The sequence below is a fragment of the Arachis hypogaea genome, chromosome 3, assembly GCF_003086295.3.
Source record: "Arachis hypogaea cultivar Tifrunner chromosome 3, arahy.Tifrunner.gnm2.J5K5, whole genome shotgun sequence".
Lineage (NCBI taxonomy): Eukaryota > Viridiplantae > Streptophyta > Magnoliopsida > Fabales > Fabaceae > Arachis > Arachis hypogaea.
In genome coordinates, this window is record NC_092038.1 from 38,887,088 (window position 1) to 38,913,593 (window position 26,506).

Here is a 26,506-nt window from a genome sequence, read left to right on the forward strand (position 1 = left end):
TAAGAAAAGTAGTTTTTAAAAAAATACAAAAAATTAAAATGAACAGTTTATTTAGCTTGTGGGTTGATTTGTTTAACCTATTATTTTTTCAGGTTAATCTGACTTAGCTCGTTTAATCCAAAATTTATACGAGTATATTTTTGAGACAAAATTACTACAATAAATTATCAGAATAGCGACCGATTTTAGCGACTGAAAAAATTGGTTGCTAATAGTGACAAATTTAGCGACCGATATAGAATTTTTAGGACCGGAGAAAATTAAAGTTGGTCGCTAAATCGGTCGCTAAATTACATTCAGCGACCGATTTTAGCGACCAACAAAATCGGTCACTAATAGCAACCGAATTAGCGACCGATAAGTTTTTTGTACAACTAAAATAAAGTTGGTCGCTAAATCGGTCGCTATTTTTTAATTTAACGACCGAATTAGCAACCAAAACAAGAGAAGTAACGTCTTTGGAACTCTTGATCACAAAATCCGTCGCTATTTTTAATTTAGCGACCGATTTTACAACGCATAGAGAAAGAATGAAAAATTAAGAGTGATTGAAGAGTTTGATCTATTTTAGCAGTCCTAATAATGCTGATCGATTTTAAATTTTTTTATAATAGACTGATATTATGTCATGAAATTACTTATACTAAAAATTTTAATTAATAAACAAAGATATATCAATAATTATATAGCTAATTATATAAAATAAAATAGCTAGTTAATCCCAGTGGCTAGTTTTGTAAATTTTCTTTGTTTAATATTTTTTATTTTTTAATCTGGTTTAAAAAAATATGCACGTGTTTGTCATTATCAAAAAATTTCGTAGACAGGATTATTTCTTAAGAGTGACAAGCATTTTACACATATTTACTGTATAGTGCTAGTGAAGTGTGTTCAATATTTATTTACATATGATAACATTCTATTTTTTTTATTCATGTTCATTATTCAATAATTAATAACTCGTTAAAATTATAGTAATTTAAAATTGAAATTTATAATTAAAAAACTAAAAGATAATGCAATTAAAAAAAATAATATATCTAATTTAAAATTTTAAAATATGAAAACATTAGTTTTCGTGAGTTCCTAATCGATAATAAATAATCCTTTAAGATATAGTCATAACTAATTTTATATTTATTGGATTTGAATAATCTTTGATTATATGAAAAGATGAGAAAATTAACTTTATTCTTTAGATTTAGTACAAAATCAAATTCAAATTCGATTAGATAGATAAATATGTTACAAGTTTATAGTAGAAAATCGTGCTGAAACTAGCCTTCCTGACGTATTAATAGTATTTCATGAATATCTCAAACTAAAGTTATTTGATTGACTTGATTCAAAGTTTTTTCTAAAGCTCTTGCTTTAGAGATGATACCGTCACTTGGGGAGGTTAAAGAGGCAGTGTGGGATTGTGATTCATCCAAGGCTCCAGGAAGTACGGTTACAACATGAATTTCATAAAGAAATATTGGAATGATATCGGCTCGAATTTCACGACTGCGGTACTGGGCTTCTTCCAATCTTTCAGGTTGCCGCCTGAAGCTAATGTCACTTGGGTGGCGCTGGCCCCTAAGTTTACTGGTGCTAAAGAAATCAAAGATTTGCGTCCGATTAGCATGGTGGGATGTGTATATAAGGTAATCTCGAAGATGCTGGTTAGGAGAATGAGAGATGTTATGCTTGGAGTAGTAGGCGAGACGCAGAGTGCATTTGTCAAGGGTCGAAAGATTCATGATGGGCACTTATCGCATGTGAAACTGTTCAGTGGATCAAACAGAGGAAGAAGGAAGCGGCAATAATAAAACTAGACTTCTAGAAAGCATATGAACAGAGTCAAGTGGAGTTTTGTAGGCCTTGTATTGCAGAAGATGGGCTTTAGTCGAAGATGGAGAGGATGGGTTATGGAGTGTGTCAGCACGTGCTCTATGTCAGTATTCATAAATGGTTCTTCATCCAAGCTATTTAAGATGGAAAGGGACCTATGACAAGGGGATCCTTTGTCTCCATTTTTGTTTGTACTTGTTGTTGATGTCTTACATCGGATGATTGGAGAGGCTGTTAGAAACGGTCGCATATCGTCATTGTTGGTGGGGAGAGATCATATTGAGTAGTCGCATCTTCAGTTTGCAGGCGATACTATTTTATTCTGCCCTCCTGAGGAAGAGATGATCAAGAATTACAGGAGGCTGCTTTATTGCTTTGAGTTGATGTCAGGTTTAAGTATTAACTTTGATAAATCTAGCTTGATTCCTATCAACTATGATGAGCGGTGGGTACAATGTATGTGCAGCATATTAGGCTGTAAGAAAGCCCTCTCCCAGTTAAATATTTGGGCATCTTGCTAGGAGCAGACCCAAGGATGGTTAAGACGTGGAAGCCAGTAATAGACAAAATAGAGGAGAAGCTCAGCATCTAGAAGGCCAAGGTCCTCAATAAGGCCGGTAAGCTGGTGCTTATCAAATCTGTGTTGAATAGCCTCCTGATTTATTATTTGAGTTTGTATAAGATGCCAAAGGCTGTAGCAAAGAAACTGATTTCCTTGTAGAGGAGATTTCTATGGAGTAAAGAGGATGGGAGGAATGGTATAACTTTGGTTAAGTGGGAAGTGGTTCAAGCTCCTAAAAAGTTAGGCAGCTTGGGAGTTGGGGATGCTTTGATACGAAACACTGCTCTTCTGTTTAAATGGTGGTGGCGATTCTCTAAAGAGGAGTGCCCGTTGTGAAAAAAGGTGGTCTGTTCCAGTAACAACCTGAATCCAAATGAGCTCCTGTCCTCACAGGAATTACCTATTCGAAGGGGTCCATGGAAGGATATTTGTCAGATACAGTTCAAGAATCAAGAAGTCAAGTTGAAGATGATTATTGGGTTGTCCATAGAGGTGGGTGACGGGAGACGAACTCGGTTTTGGGAGGATGTCTGGATTCATGGAGGTTCTTTTAAAGATCGTTTTCCAAGGCTTTTCTCAGTTTCAAACCAAATAGGATCGGTGATAGGGGATTGTGGATTCTGGGATGGGTTAGTGTGGATATGAAATTTCCAGTGGAGGAGAGAATTATTCCAATAAAAGTTGGATCTAGTGAACCAGCTTCACCACACTTTGAGGCTGGTGAAACTTGAATTTGGAAGAGAGGATAGAGTTGTCTGGAAATATAATAAATAAGAAATTTTCTCTACTAACTCATTTGTGCAGGTGTTACAGGTGGAAACGGTCCCGGAGGATATATCGAGTTATAGCTTTATTAGGACTATTTGGAAATGTCTTGTCCCACCTAGAATGGAGTTGTTTGTTTGGTTTGTCCTAATTGGCAAGGTCAATATGAAGGAGAGACTGAGTCGGTTTGGAGTCATTCACCAAGAAGATAATTTATGTGTTTTATGTAACAATGGTGTTGAATGCGGCCATCACTTGTTTCTTGGTTGTAGCTTTTCTTGGCAGGTGTGGTGTGCTTGGTTATCATATGTTGGTGTGCAATGAGCTTGTCCAGGTGCGGTAAAAAAACACTTTTAAAGTTGGACTGGGATCTCAAATAGAAAAGAGGAGTGCAAGAGATGGATGGTGTGCTTTTGTGCGATCATTTGGAACATATGGTTGGAATGAAACCGAAGGATTTTTCAAAATAAAGAAAAAGGAGTTGAGGAGATTATCAACATGTCCTTTATGAACTACAAGGAGTGGTTAGGTGCAGCCCCTTTTTATTGTTGATGGCAATACCGGAGATGACAAAAGGGATATCTAAGTTTGTTTTACTTGTTTGTTTTTAGTTTTTTGGTTCCTATGTTGTTATCATCTATGCTTCACTTGTTGTGTTGAGCTTCTCTTTCACAAAAAAAAGCTAACTCAATTATCTGTAAATTTATATCTAATATGTATTTTTAAATTCTAAACGTAAAAATTTTTATAGGGTTTGTAAAATAACTATTTAGATTGAATATTTTATCTAAATGCGAGTTAGATTTTTCTAATATAGTATGTACATAAGTGCCATTTGAGTCATTCCTTTCTACTTCTGCTACAAGTTCATAGTAGAAAATTGTGATAAAACCAACCACCTCACATACTAATATAGTATTTCATAAATATCTCAAACTATAGTTATCTAATTGACTTAGTTCAAAATTCTTTTTAAATCTAATTCAATTATTTATAAATTTGTGTTTAACAGGTATTTTCAAATTCTAAATGTAGAAAATATGTTAAAATTTGTAAAGTGACGATTCAAATTGAGAATTAAAAACTTTATGTAAAAAATTATAAATTTTAAAGTTATCATTAGGGATAAGTATGATTTTAGTCCCTAACGTAGAGGCCAAAAATTTATTTTGTCTCCGGCCTTTTTTTCGCTACAAAATGGTCCCCCGAGATTTCAGTTTGTTTTAAAATCGTCCTTCGAACCAAAATGCCCCTATCCCTTCTTCCCCAAAATCATGCAAAGTACCAGCAGAAATACAAACATAAGCACCACCACCACCACCACACCCACCACCACCCACCACCTACCACCACCACCACCACCATCATTATCATCATCATCATCATGGAATCATAAGAACTCAGAACCAGAACTACCACCACTACCCCCACCCACTGCCACTCCATCACCATCTGCATCACACCAACCAAAACTCAGAAAATCAACATCATCATCATCATCCTCATCAGAACCCAGAACTCAGATCCAGAACTCAAACTTAGACAAATAAGAGCTCAACTCAGAAAATCATCATAATCATCAAGAATCCAGAATCAGCAACAACAATACTCCAAATTCAAATTTTAGCAACAACAATGTTCCACAACAAATTTCACAAAAAATCTAAAAATTTCACAAAAAATTCAATTCACAGAATTCACAGAAGAAGAAGAAGAAGAAGAAAAAGAAGCGGCGGGCGGCAGGCGGCGGTGCGGCGGTGGGGTCGGCGGTAAGAAGAAGAAGCGGCGGGTATGGTGGTGGTGAAGCAGGGGAGTGGAAGCAGGGATGCTCGCTGACGGTGGTGAAGCAGGGAAGGCTGCGGCGGACGGTGGTGTGGCGGGTATGGCGAAAGAAGAAGAAGAAGAAGAAGAAGAAGAAGAAGAAGTGGCGGGCGGTGGTGTGGCGGGTTTGGCTGAAGAAGAAGAAGAAGAAGAAGAAGAAGAAGAAGAAGAAGAAGAAGAAGAAGAAGAAGAAGAAGAAGAAGAAGAAGAAGAAGAGGCGGCGGCGGCGGACGGACAGTAACGGTACGGCGGTGAGAATTAAAAACTTTATGTAAAAAATTATAAATTTTAAAGTTATCATTAGGGATAAGTATGATTTTAGTCCCTAACGTAGAGGCCGAAAATTTATTTTGTCCCCGGCATTTTTTTTGCTACAAAATGGTCCCCGAGGTTTCAGTTTGTTTTAAAATCGTCCTTTGGACCAAAATGCCCCTATCCCTTCTTTCCCAAAATCATGCAAAGCACCAGCAGAAATACAAACATAAGCACCACCACCACCACCACACCCACCACCACCCACCACCTACCACCACCACCACCATCATCATCATCATCATCATCATCATCATCATCATCATCATCATCATCATCATAGAATCATAAGAACTCAGAACCAGAACTACCACCACTATCCCCCACCCACTGCCACTCCATCACCATCTGCATCACACCAACCAAAACTCAGAAAATCAACATCATCATCGTCATCCTCATCAGAACCCAGAACTCAGATCCAGAACTCAAACTTAGACAAATAAGAGCTCAACTCAGAAAATCATCATAATCATCAAGAACCCAGAATCAGCAATAACAATACTCCAAATTCAAATTTTAGCAACAACAATGTTCCACAACAAATTTCACAAAAAATCTAAAAATTTCACAAAAAAAATCAATTCACAGAATTCACAGAAGAAGAAGAAGAAGAAGCGGCGGCCAGCAGGCGGCGGTGCGGCGGTGGGGTCGGCGGTAAGAAGAAGAAGCGGCGGGTATGGCGGTGGTGAAGCAGGGGAGTGGAAGCAGGGATGCTCGCTGACGGTGGTGAAGCAGGGAAGGCTGCGGCGGACGGTGGTGTGGCGGGTATGGCGGAAGAAGAAGAAGAAGAAGAAGAAGAGGTGGCGGGCGGTGGTGTGGCGGGTATGGCGGAAGAAGAAGAAGAAGAAGAAGAAGAAGAAGAAGAAGAAAAGCCGGCGGCGGGCAGACAGTAGCGGTACGGCGGTGAGCTCGTCCCCCTTCTCTCCCCCCTCCTCCCTCCCCCCTTCTCGCGCCCCACCCCCCTTTCTTTCTCTCCCCACCCCCCTTTCTTTCTCTCCCCACCCCCGCTTCTCTGTACCCTTTCTTTCCTCTTTTTTATATTTATTTTATTTTATTTTATAATTTTTTTAATGAGAGATAATTTGGTAATAAAAAAATAAAATTAGTAAAAAAGACGATTTTAAAATAAATTAAAATTTTGGGGACCATTTTGTAGCGAAAAAAAATTTATAAACGAAATAAATTTTCGGCCTTTACGTTAGGAATCAAAATCATACTTATCTCTTATCATTAATATATATTTTTAAAAATAAATGCGTGCGTACACGTATTTTTAAAATTATTATTGTTGTGATATATTTATATTTTATTTTGCTTCTTAGAGATATGGAGATTGATTCACTTTTTTTTTCTATGTTAGACATTACCTCAGTCCAATAACGAAGAAAAAAAAAATGAGTCCAAGATTTGCCTAGAGCCTTAGACAATGCAACTTAGCGATGTAAACTATTGTGATTTGTGAAGTTCTGTTAAAGTAAGGGAAAGTTTTCACATGTTCCATTTACTTCAATGGAATCGCAGTATTCCATGTACGGTCCGGTTGGATATAAGAGGTTTGTCGTATCGCATGTAAGAAAATACTATAGGAAAAGTTTTAAGTGTTTTAGAAATATCAGTGTTTTATTTATTTTAATCGTTAATTTGAATTATAAAAAAAATATATAATATATATTAATTAAAATTAACCGTTAAAACAACTGGAATACCAATATTCTCAAAAGGCAACCGAGACTCAAAAAGTAAGCGACATACGCGGTGAATGGGCCATGCAAGTTTTGAACAATGGAGTCCATATGGGTTTTGGGCGAGTTGTTTTTTGTCACAATAGAAGTTCATAGGCCAACGGAGAGGGAAAGAAAATCATGGTCAACGGTGGTCCACATCATTTTTGAGCTGACGAGTGCTAGGAAAACCAAAGAAAGTGTGAGAAAATTGAAAAGAAAATAATTTGGTGGAAAGAGAAAGAGATGAAAAATAAAACATGGTGAAAAGAAAGAGAGTGAACTCGGTGAAATTACTCTGAAGTCTAAAAGGTTTCTGGAGCCGAAAACGTTGGCAAGGAGGAAATAGCAGAATCCTTGTGGATTGCAGGTTTGGCAACTGAAATTGAGAAAAATTCAACATCGAAACCAGAGGAAGATTAGTGTGGAGATAAGTGATGTTTAGACAAATTCATAGTTTCTGCAAAAGTGGAATCAAATGCTAATCAATCATTGCAATATAATAACTTCACAACCTCTTCCATATTCCTTCTGTAATAGTCTGTTATATTATCCCAGATTTAATATAAATAAGGTGTTATTATCTTTTACATAATTTGCTTTAATATTCTCATTTCCCCCTCTAATCGAAACAAAACTCCTCCTGTATAACAACACCTTCATACAATTGATAAGGTAATGCGATATTTTTTTCTCTTGCCCTTAACTTATATACGCCTAAACATAACCAATGCCAATCATTACAAGGTAAGCCACAACAAGCATATATTTGCCCAATATCTTGTCTCTATTTAACCAACTTCTAAACCTTATCCTAATATGATCACTAATAACTCAATAATCATGCCTAAAAGGTAAACAAAGGAACCAACTCATTTTTATAACCAACATAACTTGCATTTTTTCTCAATTTTCACATACATGCATTACGTAATCACTAACCTATGTTTAACCATAAAAAAACTCAAAATGACAACTAAAACAAATATAAAACCGAAAGCAATAAATAAAAATGTAATTTTGTAAAACTCTAATATAAAAAGTTTATGTCTTTTTTAAAAATAAATGAATTTTTAAAATAATAAACAATATTTTAATTAATATTATATTTTAGTTGAATAATTATATAAAATTATATATAAATTATTAAATAAACATTTTACAAAATATTTCTAATATAAAATAATTCAAATTTAAAATTAGTTTATATATTATCTAATTAATTTCTAAATAATATAATACTTATTAGAATACACTATATAGTATAATTAAAGTTTGAAGGTTGTAGAAGGCTTAAAAGAGGAAGATTGAATCTATGACCTTCTTTTACGTTAATGAAATAAGCATCTACTTATAGATTTTTACTCAAAATCTGTTTGAACTGTGCAGCGGATACTTTACGAGACAATTTTGTTTTGTCTCATAAATATCAGAAAACAAAACTTAAAGAAAGGGAGAAGAATGATACAGATATGTATCCTGATTCAGTTGCTTTGTGCAATGCAACTTATATCGTTGTGGTGGAATTTTCACTATAATTAAAGTATTACATAAATCAATTACATAGGATTCACACGATCCTTTTCTCTCAAGTTCTCAACTAACTTGACTTGGATATGCTAATACCTAACTCTTCACTTTAAGTGCTAACCCAACTTAGAAAGGAACACCTCACAGGTACAAGACACAAGACATAAGAAACAACCTAAAGAAATCTGAAGTCACTAGCTAGGCTTTTCTCTCAAGTGTTTCACTCAACTTTTTATCACTCATAGGATTTTTCTTGATTCCTCTCTTTCATCATTTTTCCACTCAAAAAATTACAGAAATATATACATTGAAAATAAAATACAAATTGTGGGACATGAAGGAGATTGATGCATTAACAGCCTCTGTTGCTATAAGTTGAACCAGATTCAGTTGACTCTGATTAAGTTTTTCATCTTAGTGGAATGCTTCTTTTACTAGAAAATACTGTCCAAAGTTGATGAAGTCTTCACAGAAAAACTCTTTAGAATAAACTCAAAATCTGGTTCTTTCTCCTTCGTCTTCAGAAAATAATTTTTTTCCTTTTTGTACCTCTTCACAAGTTGCTATATTGACCTCTTCTGAATCAGCTCCTCGAACTATGTGCTTTCCAAGCTTGTCATTTTTACTTTCTTCAATTAACCCCTTAGGGATTTCAATTTTTATTTTCTTGCTTGACCGAGGTCAACTAAGCAGCAAGTAATGTTGTTCAGTGATAAGCTCCAAATCCATACCATTAAGAATGTGCTTTGTCCCCAAAAAACTTTGTGAACCATTGATTCACAGTAGCACAGATTAGATAACACTTTCTTCATTTATCCTAAATGGGAGTTGAAAAAAGTTGGAGAAGGAGTGAAGAAAATAAATTACATCCAAATGAAAATAAATCACCCTTAACTTCTGACTTAGCTAAACTTTCTTTGATTTGGACGATTAGACGTTAGCTTTTGGTGATTTACCTTTCTCTCTCTTTCTTTTCTGGTGATTAAAGCAAGCGGAACAAAGCTCTCTCTCACTGTCTGATTTTGACCGAAGCTAACTTGAACATTTGCTTTGGAATGCTTCAGTTAGGTGGAATCAACTTGGACTTGGGTTGTATAGAGTTTCCATCCAGCCCATTTGATTTCTTTTGATTTCTTTGCTTTATTATTTTGGGCTTGTTGGTTAGAGAATTCACCAATAATCTTGTTTTTGTTTCATTCCAATTGGGCTGCTGCTTCTTTGATTTTGGCCTGCATCACTTAATTCAAATATAATCAGAACTAATTGGATGATTAACCCAATAAAATAATGTTTGTCATCATCAATTAAAATTAGTTAATTTCTTAACTCACAAGGTTTAATTATTCATCAGATCCCTATAGTTTTACCGAATTTTTAATTAGGTCTTTATAATTTTTTTCTTTTCAATTGGTCTTTATACCATATTTTTTTTTTCAATTTAGTCTCTATTGTCACAAAAACGTTTGAGATAATAGAATATTCTGTAAAAAAAACAAATATTCTCGCTGTTATGGTTAAAAATCTAATTAAGGACACCTCTATATTTTTAAAATTTCAAAATAATCCTTGGGGAGAAATAAAACGAAGATTGTGAAATCTGGTGTAGTTGCCAAACAAATCAAACTCTGTCAATAAACCAATCGAGAAAAACCTAACAGAGCTTATATTCAAGCTCTTGGCTCAACTGTGTTCATGTGCAGAAGGGAGAGAACAGTTCGTGAACCACCCGACCGGAATCACAATTTTTTCAAAGAGGATTCTGAGGGTATCGACTGCAACTGATTATCGAGTCCTTCATGTGTTGTGGCTAATTTCAAAATTTTCAGCTACGAATGAGGTGGCTCAAGAGATGTTGAAGGAGGTAATGCGGTCGGAGGGAAAGGTGGTGATGACGAGGGACTGGCTGGGGAGCATGGTAGGGATCCTGGTGCTGGCTAGGGGGAGGCGGAGGCTCTGCGATAATAAGGGAAAAGGAGCAAGGTGGAAGCAGAGGAGGTCGAGAGAGGGCTAACCGGACTTCTTAAAGATAGAATCGGTGGGGGCGAGGATGGTGACAGAAGAGGACTGTTCCAAAAGGGATTATGCCACAACTTGAAGGGTAAAAGCCATGGAGACGAAGTTTGAGTCGGCGATGATGACAAATGTTACTTCAAAGACCACAAGGCGTCGCCCTTGTTGGAGTTAGAGATCCCGGACACGAGGAACCTTGTGAGTCGTGCATCGGATAGGATAGCGGATTCAAGAAGGGAAGTGGGGAGTGGTAGTGTAATAGGGTGGCTGCCGGAGCAGTTGGACATGGCGAAGAAATCTCTGAGGATGACCCCTAAGATATGGCGGCAGAATGCTATGCGTGGTGACCATAATTTCTCTCATTCCAAGATTCTTAGACAGTTTTGTTGGAAAGATTTTTGAATCCCTGTGTAATACCTAATCAATCAAAGTAATTTCTTTAATGATAAAAAACTAAGAGGGATTTCGTTGCCATAAGAGTCATGGAGATGAAGTTTGAACTGGCGAAAATGTTGGCAACGTCAGAGATAGCTTCATTTAAAAAGATGGTGGAGGGAGAGAAGATGAAAAGACTGAAAATTGGAAAAAAGAAAAATGAGAAAGCCACTCATGAATTTAAGAATTTTTAAAAATAAAAATATGAATATATAAGTAAATTTGTAATGTACTAATATTTTTTAGATATATAATATTAATAAGAATTAAATTAAAAAATAAATATAATAATTTAATTAAAAATTTCATAAAATTATAAAACATAAAATAATTAACCTCTTATTAATTTACCTTTCGCGAAACATGCAGGTTTCACTTTAGTTAAAAATAAATAACGTACCGGCCCTAAATTTGTTTGGCTCCATTCAATTAATCCAACAGTATCTGTCGGTGACACCGTGACTTTGATTTTCTTTTTTTTTTTTTTTTTTGGGTAGCTTCCGTGATTTTGATTAATCATTAATTCATTATTTCTATAGATATTAATTTTCTTTTTTGTTTAGATTCTCATAGCGTATTCCAGTTAGGTAAATCAAAGATTAATACATCGGTGACTAAGGTTTTATTTAAAAATTTATTATTAATTAATAAACTATTATATCCACAAAATAAGATTTAAATATTTATTTAAATATATTAATAAACTAACTATTGGATGAATTTAAATTGATTTTATTATAGATATTAATGTTAGTTTATATTTATATATAGTATATTTTTTCTTCAATAAACTACTGAATCTGCATTTTGGTGATCAATGTTTTTTGTCTGTGTTCTCGCCAGCTGCCATTTTCCGCTATCATCGGTGTCTAAATGCCACGTGTTCATTTCTTTTTCTCTTTCTATTTTTGTTCTTATTTTTATTATTAAGATTTATTTAAAAAATTATAAAATTTAAATGTTTAGTATATTTATTAAAATAAAATATTTAAAATTTTTACTAGTACTAATTTAAATATATTCACATAAAACATGTATTAATAAAATTTTTATTATTACCTTAATATTATTTATTAATTCATGTTAAGTATATATTAAAATTAATTATTAATATAAAATATATATTAAAATATAAAAATAAATTAAATTATATATATAAAGACTAATTCTGTAACATTTTTGTTCTCATTTCCTCTGTGTTTCTCATCACTTGTTTTGTTTTTGTGTGAGTGACACTGCAATTTTTGAACTGAAGCAAAGAAGTGACAGAAGAGCAAGTGGTTCTGTTTTTGTCTTTTCAATAACAGTTTTACTTTACCAGTACTTGCTTTGCTTGAAACACACCACACCCCTCACTCACTCACTCACTCACTCACTCCAAGGAACCTGTTTTCTTCTCTCATTCTACCTTCAAATTCTCTCTCTTTCTCTCTCTAGGGTTTGCTTGCAACTTTCAAGTACCGCACTCAGCTTCCCTCTCTGCTAAAGGACAATGTTTAACTTTTTAACAAGGAAAGATGTGAGAAAGATTCTCAAGCGTAAAGACAGTGATGCTGGTGAAAAAGGTACTCCTTCCCTCCTTAAGAAATTTGGGAGTTGAGTTTCAAGTGGTTCACGTTTGTTCTCTTTTTCAGCTGGGATTGCTTTTCAAGTTGTTTTTATTTTCTTGCATGCAATTTGAATCATTTTGTCATTTGGGGTTAAATGGTGTCTTGTGGTCTTTGATTAGTGATTGATGAAGGTTGCATTACACAACAGAGCTTCTGGTTGTTCCTGCTCATTGATTCTTGGTTGTTTAGGCATGTCATTGTACTTCTGTGCCGGTTTTGTTTTCAAATAATTGATTTGGTGGGTTGCAATTTTTTTTTTCTGTGCAGATAGTTTGAGATTTAATGCATGCTTTGGTTTTTGAGACTTAATGCATGCTTTTGTTTTAATTAATTCTGGAAGAGAAATTAGGAACCCGATTAGTTTGTAATCTCTTTTTTCAATGTTTATTTCCTTATGATTTTATGAAAATGTGAAAGAAAAATAAGAAAAGGTTTTCTTAAACCAATTCGACCCTAGTGTTCTTGCTCTGTGAAAAGCTCTTAGTCAAATTTTGCTTAGAGTCTGTTTTCAATTAATCCAAAGTTCCAAAGACATATTTTCAAATTCTCTCTCTTTGTGCATATACTTTTTTAAAGATCTAGTATATGTTTGGTCGAGAGGTTACAATGTGATAGAATTTTGTTGGATGAGTTTGATGAGTAAAATTGTACATAGAGCTGATCCAAGAAAAAATTTCCACCTAATTTTACAGTTTTATCCTCCAACCAAACATATCCTTAGTCTTTATGTGTCGTTTTATTCTAATATCACAGCAAGGATTACCAGTGGGGATTGTGGCATTTCAATTCGTAGGGACTTAGTCTCAAAGCAATGCCTATAGAACTTCATTGGTTAAAAGTCACAAAAATGCTTCTATAGAAGTTTTCACATCCCAAGATAGAATTTGAAGCCTGTACTGGCCAGTGGATGTGTTTTATACTTCTATCATGTTATTGCTTGTACGAAACAAAAATGTCCAAGTGATGAATGGAACCTCATTGATGAACCCCGTTACCTTTCTCTGGTTGTTGCAGGAAGAGCTCTGGAAGAATTGAGAGCCTCTCTATTTAACGAATTTCGTTCCTCCGAAGGTGCAAAACGTCAGCAGCAACGTATTTGTGGTCCAATTAGTGCACTTTCCTTCAACTTTCTGGTTGCAGTTGGTATTATTTTCATGAACAAAATGGTTTGTTTACCCCTCATTTCTTTTGATCTGCTTAAGCTGTGTTCCACGTTGGAAGTTTCGTTGTACCATGATTTTTATTTGCTCATTTTCTTTGGTTCTTTTTCTATGTCCTTTTTGTTTCAGGTACTTCAAACTGTTAAATTCAAATTCCCCATACTTCTTACACTAATCCATTATTTAGTAAGCTGGTTCTTGATGGCTGTTCTTAAAGCATTTTCTATCCTTCCTTCATCTCCTTCATCAAAATCAACTCGGATGTCTACTTTATTTACTCTTGGATTTGTTATGTCACTCTCAACTGGCTTTGCTAATGTCAGCTTGAAGTATAACAGGTAACCAATTACTCCCAATTTCTTGTTCTCTTTCTTTTAAATTTAAATTATTTGTTTAACACTCCAAATTTAATTTCTTTATCTTCAGCATTGGTTTCTATCAGATGGCAAAGATTGCAGTGACACCGTCAATAGTTTTGGCAGAATTTGTATTGTACAGAAAAAAAGTTTCTTTGCCCAAGGTCTGCCCTCTCTCTTTGGTCTGTTGATTGTGCATTTGTATCCGGTAACAATAAATAGAAATGTTTCGTTCTTGTAGGAATGAAAGCTTTTATAGTTAATGCAATAACACAGCAATTTTATGAACAACTGGACTGTGCACTCCTCTATGCATCTGAGTTTTTAACTGAAAACAATATGGATCAAAGTGCTGATGCTATCCTTCATTATAATGCATAGTGCAGAAGCGCATCTATATTTTTGAAGATGCCTGAATATATATAAAGTGGATCGCGTGGCATGAAATTACATGCCCTTCTGGGTCCTTGGAATGTAGCTTAAAATTGTATTTGGAGAAGTGTACTATCCATCGGGACCATAATTAATTGCATTTGTGATTTACCACTTATAATATTTTTTTCAGAGGTAATTATGTGCCAAAGCTAAATCAACTCTTTTGAAACCAGTAATCAAATAAATGAAATATTCAGATTTTAAGAGTATTATGGTTCTTTCTAATTGTCTTTGAACTTTTCAAGTCACTGTGCTTATCTCATTTTAGATTGAAATGCCTAGTATATTATTTGTCATTTTACAGGCTATAGCATTAACGGTGGTATCTATTGGTGTTGCTGTGGCTACGGTGACTGATCTGCAGTTCCATTTTTTTGGTGCATGTGTGGCATTGGCATGGATTGTACCGAGTGCTGTAAATAAAATCCTCTGGTCTCGGCTGCAGCAACAAGAGAACTGGACAGCTTTGTCGTGAGTAATTTTTATCATTGTTACTTTTAATGCCAATTTCTCTGTGCTTCCTATCTATTTCTTTGCATTAAATGATTTCTTTCTTTGTTTTGTCTAATTTATGCATTCATTAACAGTCTGATGTGGAAAACAACACCTATAACATTGATTTTCCTGGCTGCTATGATGCCTTGCTTAGACCCTCCTGGTGTCCTTTCCTTTGATTGGAACTTCGGAAACACACTCGTGATTTTTGGCTCGGCAATTCTTGGATTCTTGCTTCAGTGGTCTGGTGCTTTAGCATTAGGGTAAGTGAATGTTCTAATTACTAAATTTTTTTTCGAAATAGAATTGGGATTTCAATTTTTTGTTTCCATACACCTTTGCTTCCCTTTTAATGGTACTTAGGTATTGTTTGTTTCGAGAGACTAGAACTGAGAATGGGGACTGGAACTTAGTATTGTGTTTGGTGGTTAGTGACTGGAACTAAAATTTCTATCGCTTCAGTACCTCTAGAAAGTGTAGACAGATGGGATTGAAATTTTTGGGACTGGAAACTGAAACTTAACATTTCTTTCCAAAAATACTTTCATTCAACTTTATAAATTCTAAATCTACCCTGCAATTTTCATATTTATCTTATACCAAACATGATATTTAAACATAATTCAGTATAATACATTTTACACCAAACACAATACAGACTAAATTTAGTTCTCTCCTAAGTCTCAATCTTCTTTCTAAACACAGCCTTAGTGTTCGGTGAGAAGCATACAATTCCCACGATTATTTCACAAACATCTAGTAATTAGAAAAAAGGCGGGCCAGGCTGGATGGGACCGCCAAATAGTAAAAGTACGCTTAACCCGCACCGCTTAAACCGCGGGTTTTGGCGGGGCGGGGCGGACTTTCCGGTCGGACTTAGTATTTTTTTTGTAAGGGTGTATTTTTGCAATTTTTGGGCCAAAACCCAACTTCTCCCAACCTAACTTACAAGAGAATGAAAATGAAAATTGAATGTTTTGAATTATGTTTATTTTGCTTTGGAGACAATATTTATAATTATGTTTTGGATTATGTTTATTTTGCTTTATAGACAATATTTATAATTATGTTTATTAGATATTTATAATTACAAAGACTTTAATGTTTATGAATATAAAAATTATAATTTTTTATGCTTTTAGAAATTATAAATTTATTAAAATGATTGTAAAATTATATATATTATTTAATAGTTAATAATAAAAAAAAGAGGAGATTTGGCAGGCTTAACCCGCCAGCCCAAGCCCGCCAGCCCGCAGTTAGGCGGGGCGGGGTGGGATTTTAAGACCGCCTAACTAGGCGGAGCGGGGCTGGCCAGCCCGCCAAAAGGTGGGCTTTCGGTGCGGCGGGGCGGGGGGCATCCCGGCTTGCCACCGCTAATTTCATTCATACCTTATTTTTAATGTTGAAAAATTTAAGTTAAGAGGCCTTAGCATGCATTCAATATTCTATTTGTTGCCTGGTGAATTTGGTGGCAAACTTACTCATATTTTGCTTGGTACTTCTGTATTCTATCCAGAACATGAGCACAAATCATTCTTATTTGGTTGAACACTCCGATTCAATTATACTTCCTGGGTTAGTTTCTTCATACGTTTTCTTTTACCGTCTTTTTCAGTGCTACATCTGCCATCTCCCATGTTGTACTTGGGCAGTTCAAGACATGTGTAATCCTTCTAGGAAACTATTATCTTTTTGGATCGAATCCCGGCGCAATCAGCATCTTCGGTGCATTCACAGCTATTGCCGGCATGTCTGTCTACACTTACCTTAATATGAGACCACAACCAAACAAGGTAACCCCTTGGCAGGCTTCCACTTTTCCGAAATCCAAACTCGGCAAAGAAAATGGCGGCACTCACGATGAACATTACGGGGCGGAGTCCGTCTAACTAGATGCCTAAGTAAGATATGATACACATTAACCAAAACATTCTGGTCATTCTTTTCTTTCTTGTTCCTTGATTTTGATCTAACCATTTTGTCGACTATGATATATGATCAGAGAGATAGGTAGTGTAACACCATATGTATATTAGGGTTTTGGTGTAATCCTAGCTAGAACAACAATGTTATTACTTATTAGGCGGTTAATGTTATAATATGAGCTATAGTTGCATTTTTTTTTGTAACTGACAAACAAAAATTGCTGCAATTCATCATGACTCATAGAAGGAGGGATATAAAAATCTCTTCCTCTCGGTTTTTCACCTAGTTCGGACGGTATAATTATGTTGAGTTATATTTCTCTTCCTCTTATAACAAGACCTATCCCACTTTCTCCTACGTTTGCAGGTTGCAATATTCTTCTTTGAATAAAGTGACCTGCAACATTCTTCTTTGAATAAAGTGACAATTAGGTTCTTGAAGCTTTCGATTTCGGACTAATTAGTTCCTGAATAAAAAAAAATATTAATTTAGTCTTCTATGATAATTAGGTTCTTGAATCTTTCGATTGAATAAAAAAAAAAGTATTAATTTAGTCTTTTATGATAACATATGTTCTTTTATTAATTTATCATGTAAAATTTAATAGTGATTTTTATATGTATTGTTAATTATTGTGATGTGTCTATTTATGAAAGATTATTAAGTAGATAATAATTTTTGAAATAAAATTTTACTTGTTTTGATAAGATTTATAGTACATAAAAAACAGTTGATAAATGGTATATGAAGACTCAAAACTAAATATTTTACTGTGTAAAATTACATCATGGATGATACACATGCTACTGTTGATAACGATATATATTAACAAATATAAATTTTTAAATGCACGTATGTTATAAAGTGGGCCGTTAAAATGGGCTGTTGGACCTGTTTTTGAAGATTTTTTATTTTTATTATCAGTTAGTTGCTAAATGTTTTTTATTACTAGAAATATAATATTGCAATGAAAAAAAAGAGAATTGATGTTAGGCAAATAAATTAAAGATTGGTTTTTTTGCAAAAAATGTACTAAAAAATGAACAATAAATAAAAAATTACAATAATCTATTACTTCCAATATGTATACTTTTAATTCACATTGAGAACATCATTTTATAGTTGATTTGCAATTAATTTCTTAAAATTTTCTATGAATTTATTTCTGTTATTTTGCAATTGATTTTCTAAAAATTTGCCATTAATTTTGTCATTTAATTTATTTTTCAAATTTTAAATATATATAACTAATTTTTATTTATTATGTAATATATAACTAATAATATATGTCTAGTTATATATGTTAAGTCATATATTATTGTTGATTTGAAAATTTATTTAAAAATAATTATACAAATAGTAAATTTATAAATTAAAGGTGTTATTTTTACAACAATAAACACTAGGGTCCGTTTGGGAAGCTTAAAAAGTAACTTTTTTGAGTTTTTAACTTATGAAAAGTAATAGTATTAATGTGGCTAAAATTTTTATATATGATTAATTTTAATGTGAAATACAAAAGTATTTGATTATTTTAATGTTTTACACAATTGTGATAATAGTACAAAACGTCATTGACGTTTTGTAATAAAAAATATTATTTTAATTATTAAAACACAAAACGTCATCAACGATTTGATAAAAAATATTATTTTAGTTGTAAAAAAACAAAACATCATTGATGTTTTGTAAATAACCATAGCAATGTTTAACACATAATTTAGTCCATCATGGAGGATTTCACACTTAGTAATACAATATAAAAAAGAAAAAGTTCTATTAATATCTGGTGCAATTTTCAAAATCAAATTGCACCTTTCTAAGAAGCTATTTAGGAGCTTATAGAGAAATTAAAAAAAATGACTTCTCTCATAATACTACTATTTTTATCACATTTTTATAAAATAAACACTTTTAGAGCTAAAAATCCAAACATAAAATAACTTATTTATAAGCTACTTTTAATATAGCCATTTATTATTTAAGCTATTTTGTCAAAACGAGATTAATTAAGCTGTTTATCCAAACTGGGCCTTAAGTCTTTTTATGAACCAAGTCCAATCAAGTTAAATAATAAGATTTGGAATAATGTTAGTCATAATTAATTTTTGTTAAGTTACACGAATTTGATTGGATTTGAATAACAAAAAAATTTGGATATATAACTGTTCATACCCTGACCCAATAAATAAAAGCCAAGCCCAATAAGACAAAAAGGCCCATTAATGGTGTAGGCCTTTCACGATAAGCCTGACCTCTCAAGGAAGTCGGACATCAACAAAGAGATACAGCTCTACTTGATCTAAATGAGTAACTGCCTTCGGATATTTCTCCCCTACATCTAAAAAGGAGATCTTAACAGACTCCCAAGATAAAAGGAATAGTTATCTATCAGAAAAGATAGAACTACTCTAAAAAATGTTGTTAGTAGCTCTACTATAAACACACTGGAACTCCCAAGTATAATTCACGTTCTATCTACTAAAAACCTGCTTAAAACCCTTGCTAACTTAAGTATCGGAGTCTCTTGTAGGTACCACCCCCAACCTCCTCACGAGGAACTTGGACAAGCGGCACCTCTGCACAGAAGAGGCAGGACGCTACCACATTAAGGGATCTGGACCTAACGTTCAGGCCCAAATCACTTTTCAGGTAACTCCCGGAACATTGGTGCCGTTGTCGGGGACGTGAAATTCCCTCTTTGACAAATGGGGGACTACGAGCTTAAAGACAACCACACGGTATCTGAATCTGAACAAGAAGCTCAGCCAGAAGGCCGGGCCCTTGTGCTTCCTCCTCCACCACCACACCAAGGCCCTCACGGGGAAGGGACATCAGGAAATCCACATACAAGGAGAATCCATTCCGAGGTCAACCATCCCGAGGATGAGGACCGTCCTCATACAACCAAGATCCTGGACTGGTTCATGGCCAGGGGGATCGACTGCAATAGTTCGAACACGAGGCTGAACGACAACGGAAAGTAGAACGGGAATTATGAAGAGAGGTGAGCTGACGAAAGGAGCTAGAAGACAAACTTCGGAAGCTGGAAGCTGACTTACAAAGGAGGAATAATTGGGTGGAGCGTGATGAGAGTCCCCTAGGAGGAGAAGATCCTTCACGGAAGAGATCATGAAGGCTAAAGTTCTTAGGAATTTCAAATCACCCGACATGGATCTCTTTGACAGAACGTCTGACCTGAGTCAACACCTCAGTAACTTTAGAAGCAGAATGTACCTGGTCAACGCCTCTGGCGTCACCCGATGCAAAGCCTTCCCAACTACTTTAACAAAAGCGGCCATGAAGTGATTTGATAACTTGCCATCTAGGTCAATTACCAGCTTCAACGACCTTGCTAGAAAGTTTTTAACTAGATTTTCCATCCAAAAGGATAAAACCAAACATGCCTCGAGTTTGTTGGGAGTTAAGCAAGAAGCCGGTGAGACTCTTCGCGACTTTATGGAAAGGTTTAACAAGGCCTGCTTAGAAATTCAAAATCTGCCCACTGAAGCCGTGATTAAGGGCTTAGTTAATGGTCTCAAAGAGGGACCGTTCTCTCAGTCGATATCCAAACGACACCCGACTTCTCTAAACGAAGTTCAAGAAAGGGCAGAGAAATACATCAACATGGAGGAAAATTTTTGACTTAGGGAACCTTTCCCATGAAAGAAACCTGCCCTATCATCCTCGAGAAAAAGAAAGGGATCCTAAGAAGAAGGAAGAACATAGTATAGAAAAACCCCAAAAATACCACAGCTTTACTCCTCTAAGGGTTTTCCTGGTGGATGTTTACCGCGAAATATGCCACACGGAGAAACTTCCACCTCCTCGTCCGATTAAGCACAAAAAATATGGAATTCGGCCTGAGTGTTGCGAGTATCATAAGCTGTATGGATATTCCACTAATGATTGTTACGACTTAAAGAATGTCATAGAAAAGTTGGTCAAAGAATGTTGACTTGACAGATACCTAGTCGACAGGTCGGACGACCGAGAAAAAGAAGACGAGACAAAGAAGGAGGATGTCCAGAACACTCTCCTCACCCCCAGAGCGACACATACACATGATCAATGGTGGATTTGCAGGAGGAAGAATATCAAAATCCTCACGGAAAAAACACCTCAAGGAGGAATATCAAGTCGAGGAAGGCAGTCAATTAACCCATCTACCCACCATCTCATTCACTAAAGAGGATGCTCAAGGGATATTACTAGGACATGACGACCCAATGGTAATAACTATGATCCTGAAAAATGCTAAAATCCACATAACTCTGATAGACCAAGGTAACTCGGCTGATATTCTGTTTAAACCCGCTTTTGACAAGCTCTGGTTAGAAGAAAAGGATATAAAGGCATACCCCGACAGCCTCTTCGGACTGGGAGATACCCCAATCTGACCCCTTGGTTATATCTCATTGTACACCACTTTTGGAAAAGGTATACGATCAAAGGCACTAAGCATCGACTACATAGTAGTAGATGTAACCTCGACCTATAATGCCCTAATAGGTCAGATTACCTTAAACTGACTTGTAGCTGTCGTCTCTACTCCTCACCTCTGTATGAAATTCCCAATTGCAGAAGGGATTGCTATTGTAAAGGGGACCAAAAATTGGCATGAAAATGTTACAATGAGAGCCTCAATTTGAAAGGCAATCCAACGGAAAAAGAGGTCAATACCATTGAGTTAGGAGGGGTTCGAAGTCGTGAAGAATTGCGCCTTCAACCTGAGGGTAAAATAGAAGAAGTGAGAATCGAGAACCATCCTGACAAGACAACGAACATAGAGGCAAACCTAGAAGGAAGCCTAAAGAAACAACTCATTCAACTGTTAAGCTAAAATTCCAATCTCTTCACTTGGAAAGCTTCTGACATGCCTAGCATAAATCCCGACCTGATGTCCCATAAGCTTGCAGTATATCCGGGCTCCCGACCTGTTCAACAGAAACCCATGAAGCTCGAACCAGAACGGACACAGGTCGTAGAAGAACAAGTACAAGCCTTGCTGGAGGCAAGGTTTATAAGGGAGGTAAAATATCCATTATGGTTAGCTAACGTAGAGTTAGTGAAAAAATAAAACGGAAAGTGGAGAATGTGTGTTGATTATACCAACCTTAATAAAGCCTGCCCTAAAGACCCTTATCCACTCCCCAGTATTGATGCTCTGGTCGACTCAACATCAGGCTACAGATACTTGTCCTTTATGGATGCCTACTCGAGGTATAATCAAATTCCGATGTATAAGTCAGATCAAGAGAATACCTCATTTATAACTCCAAAGGCTAACTATTGCTATGTAGTAATGACTTTTAGATTAAAGAACGCGGTGCTACGTACCAGCGATTGATGAATAAGGTATTTCCCGCTCACATAGGAAAACTCATGGAGGTATATGTGGACGACATGCTCGTCAAGACCTAAGAGGACGCGACACTATTGTCCGACCTCTCTGAGGTATTTTTCACTATAAGGAAGCATGAAATAAGGTTAAATCCCTCAAAATGCACCTTTGTAGTAGAAGCTGGGAAGTTCATAGGATTCATGTTAACCCAAAGAGGAATAGAAGCAAATCCAGAAAAATGGCAGGCTATACTTAACATGAAGAGCCCGACTTGTGTCAAAGAGGTCCAACAACTAAACAGAAGGTTGGCCGCTCTATCCAGATTTTTAGCCAGGTCAGCTCTAAAAATTACATCCCCTTTACTCAATCCTAAGGAAAGGGAAGCAATTTGAATGGACCCCAGAATGCGAACAAGCCTGTCAAGACTTTAAAGCATTCTTGGGACAACCACCCATACTTACCCGAGCTAATAAAGGGGAAGAGCTCGTGCTATATCTGTTAGTTAGAAGCTGGGCTATAGCTTCAGCCTTGGTCTGAGAAGACGAAAATAGATAGCAACCTATCTATTTCATCAGTAAAGCCCTACGAGGAGCAGAGTTGAACTATCAAAAGATAGAGAAGTTTGCTTATGCCCTTATCCTCACATCTCGAAGGCTCTAGCCTTACTTCCAGGCTCATACGATTAAAGTCCGCACTAATCAACCAATGAAACACATCCTACAAAAGATAGACTTGACAGATTGGATGCTACAATGGGCGATAGATTTGTCCGAGTTCGACTTAAAGTACGAAGCTTGGACAACCATTAAGTCTCAGTACCTTGCTGACTTTATTACCGAATACGCCAAAAGCCTAGGAAACCCAGTTATATGGAGTTTATATGTAGAAGGATCATCAGATAAGGCTGGAAGTAGAGCTGATGTTATACTAGAAAGTGACCAGAAAACTTGGATAGAGCTATCTTTAAGGTTCGAGTTCCATGTTTCTAACAATCAAGCAGAGTATGAGACCTTACTTGCTGGCTTGAAGTTGGCTAAAGAAGTGGAGGCGGAAAAAGTGGTGGTGTTCAGTGATTTGCAAGTAATAACTTCGCAAATTAATGGTACCTATCAAGCTAAAGACCCCACTATGAAGAAATAGTTGGATGAGACCCGAGAACAACTGACACACTTTTCAAAAAGTGAGGTCCGACATATAGCTCGGGAATCCAATGCCCAAGCTGATGCCCTCAAAAAATTAGCCAGCACCAACTCAGGGGGCAACAATAGAGGTTTTATTTAAGAGACTCTGCAATCACCATCCATATCAAAGGAAGAGGAAGTACTGACCATATCCAATCAACATCTAAGGTGGATGACTCCCATAATCAACTACCTCAAATTCGATGTACTTCCCAAGGACGAAAAGGAAGCTAGAAAGCTCGTAAAGGAGGCACAAAATTATACATTAGTCCATAATATTTTATACAAAAGAAGAATTTCAACACCCCTCTTAAAATGTGTCCCAACCTCTAACACAAGTGAAGTCTTGGAGGACGTACATAGTGGCATATGTGAAAATCATTTGGGAGCTTGGTCACTAGCAAAAAAGGTGATATGAACTGGCTTTTTCTGGCCGACCTTATAGAAGGAGGCATCCGAGTTTCTTAAGGCATGCCCGCCTTGCCTAAAACATGCTAACTTCCAAGTGGCCCCTCCTGAAGAGCTCATCAGTGTTACCTCACCGTGGCCATTCGCGAAATGGGGCCTCGACCTACTCAGACCCTTTCCAAAAGTACCAGACCAAGTCAAATACCTCATAGTAGGGATTGACTATTTCACTAAATAGATTGAGACAAAGCCCTTAGCAACTATTACTGCTCAAAGAAGTCGAAAATTTCTGTATAGGAACATTGTCACAAGGTTTGGAGTTCCCCACTCCATCACCACGGACAATGGGACTCGGTTCACGGATTCAATCATTAGGAACTTAGTGGCCGACCTAAAAATAAAACACCAGTTCACATCCGTGGAGCACCTCTAGGCCAATGGATAGGCTGAAGCAGCCAACAAAGTCATATTGGCCAGGTTAAAGCGCCAATTGCAAGATGCAAAAGGAGCTTGGGCGGACGAGCGTCCTCAAGTCTTATGGGCATATCAGACCACTTCCCATTCCACAACAGGAGAATCACCCTTCCGCCTTGCTTAATAAATGGAAGCAATGATCCCCATAGAAATAGATGAAGACCTAGAGTCATATTTTATAATGAAAGAGTTAACACCCAGGCATAAAAGGAAGAGCTCGACTTCTTCTTTGAAGTCCGAGAAAGAGCTCAGATTAGGGAGGAAGCTCTGAAACAAAGGATGGCTCTAAGATACAACCAGAAGGTAATCAAGAGGAACTTCACTACCAACTACCTCATCTTGATCTGGAATGAAATCGGAGTACAAAAGTCGGGAGAAGGAAAGATGGCTGCAAATTGGAAAGGACCTTACAAGATAGTATAGGTCTTAGGCAAAGGTTACTATAAGGTGTCCGACCTCCAAGGACGGGAGCTGCCGAGGTCCTGGCACGCTTGTAATCTAAAGAAATACTACAGTTATGTAGTCAACCTCGTTTAATGGGTGCACTCTTTTTCCTGATTTTTAAGGGTTTTTTAACGAAGCACCAATACGAGGGCTAGAGATAACCAAATTCCTAGTATGCTTTGTAAAGGAATTTCTGAAATATCAATAAAGATTCCTAAACCATTTCTTTAAAAAAATTTCCTATCTTAAAAGCATTAATTTAAGCTCGGCAAACCGCAAAATCATTGCCCAACCTAAAGTGGTCGACAAGATGAAGTGACGAGGTACAAGTTAATGTAGAAAGTTATGCAAACAACTCGTACAAAGCAACCTCAAGAAGGACGGATAAAAAACAAGTTGTAAAAGTAACTTAACAAAGTATAACTACTCGAAGTTGGATCTATGTAAGGAAACTAAGAAAACCACAAAATTGGCTAAAGACTCAAAAGGTCAAAAGAAAACAGAACCCTTCTACAAAAACACGACTTCGTTCCAAAAGGACGTAAAAGCACCTTGCAATATAAAGTAAAGAGTTTTGAATATCACTTCACAAAAAGTTGTGAAAAACAACTAAATAAAAAGTAAATTTCTCAAAAACTACGAGCTATTACAAGAAAGTCATAAGACCCACAAGTCGGGCCATACCAATTGTATGAAACAAAATATAAAAGGCCTAAAGAAGAGTGAGGTCCTTACCAGTGACATCATCTTTTCCAGGAAAAGCACAAAGCAGAGAGACTGGCTCGGCCAACACGACAACAGAGGCCGTGGGAGAGGTCTCCACAGTAGTAGCTTCAGGTTTGGCTCTCGAGGTGGAAGTCTGCCCGACCTGAGGCCCCGAGGTCTTTGGATCCACTGGAGGCTCCTCCTCATCATCGTCCTCAGGTGCCGAAACTATCTTGCCATCTACTACTATGTTGTCCACGCTAAAGAGGGAAAGGTCAAAGTCGGAAGCCAAAACCTTAGCCTGAGACTCAGCAAGCTACACTTTGATTTTTCCCAACTCCTCCTCCAGTGCCAATCTCTCCCCAAATACATGAATATATCTCTCTTAGAACTTCTTCACCTTCTCCTCAGTCAGAGCGATAGCGGCCTCCAACTTGCTCGCTCTTTCTTGAGCTCTCTCAATGTCGGACCTCAAGGCCTTTCACTCCCACTGCAAGTCCTTCTTTAGCATATTCAGTCTTTCCACATCAGCACGGGCCAACACCAAAGCACTGGTCGTCGCTTGAATGGAAGAGTTCCTCAACTCCCTGGCTAGAGTAGTACACACTCCAACTGTACGTAGCCCACCACGTGCCAAGTGTTGGAGGTGGTTTTGAAAAGCCACATCATCTATGCTTAGGTGGTGGTAAGGGAGGACATTCTTCTCCCCTCAAGCCAGGGTATCGAAGCTCTTTGAGTAAATGCTCTAGTCGTCTTCCACCTTCTGTTTCTTGAAGAAAGGTTAGGTGGAAGAAGGAGACAGAGGGGAAGGCTTAGAAAGGATAAGCCTGGAGAGGGGACTAGGAATGACGTCATTATGCTCAGACGGACCGGATCCCGACTTTCTAGGGAAAGATTGGACAGAAGATTTGGCCCCAACCTCTTTTTGCTACAAGAGATTCTAGCAACGACTATCTTCTTGGTGTTCAACAAA

General features: G+C 36.4%; 1 protein-coding gene across 1 annotated transcript; it reads left to right on the plus strand.

Annotated features, from left to right (window-relative positions):
- Positions 1-12,171: 12,171 nt before the first annotated feature.
- LOC112790326 (nucleotide-sugar uncharacterized transporter 1) lies at positions 12,172-17,262 on the plus strand. Its single transcript, XM_025832660.3, has 7 exons — positions 12,172-12,557; positions 13,617-13,768; positions 13,892-14,100; positions 14,189-14,282; positions 14,858-15,024; positions 15,141-15,311; positions 16,667-17,262. The coding sequence occupies exons 1-7, from the start codon at positions 12,485-12,487 to the stop codon at positions 16,938-16,940; spliced, it is 1,140 nt and encodes a 379-aa protein (XP_025688445.1). The 5' UTR covers positions 12,172-12,484; the 3' UTR covers positions 16,941-17,262.
- Positions 17,263-26,506: the final 9,244 nt, after the last annotated feature.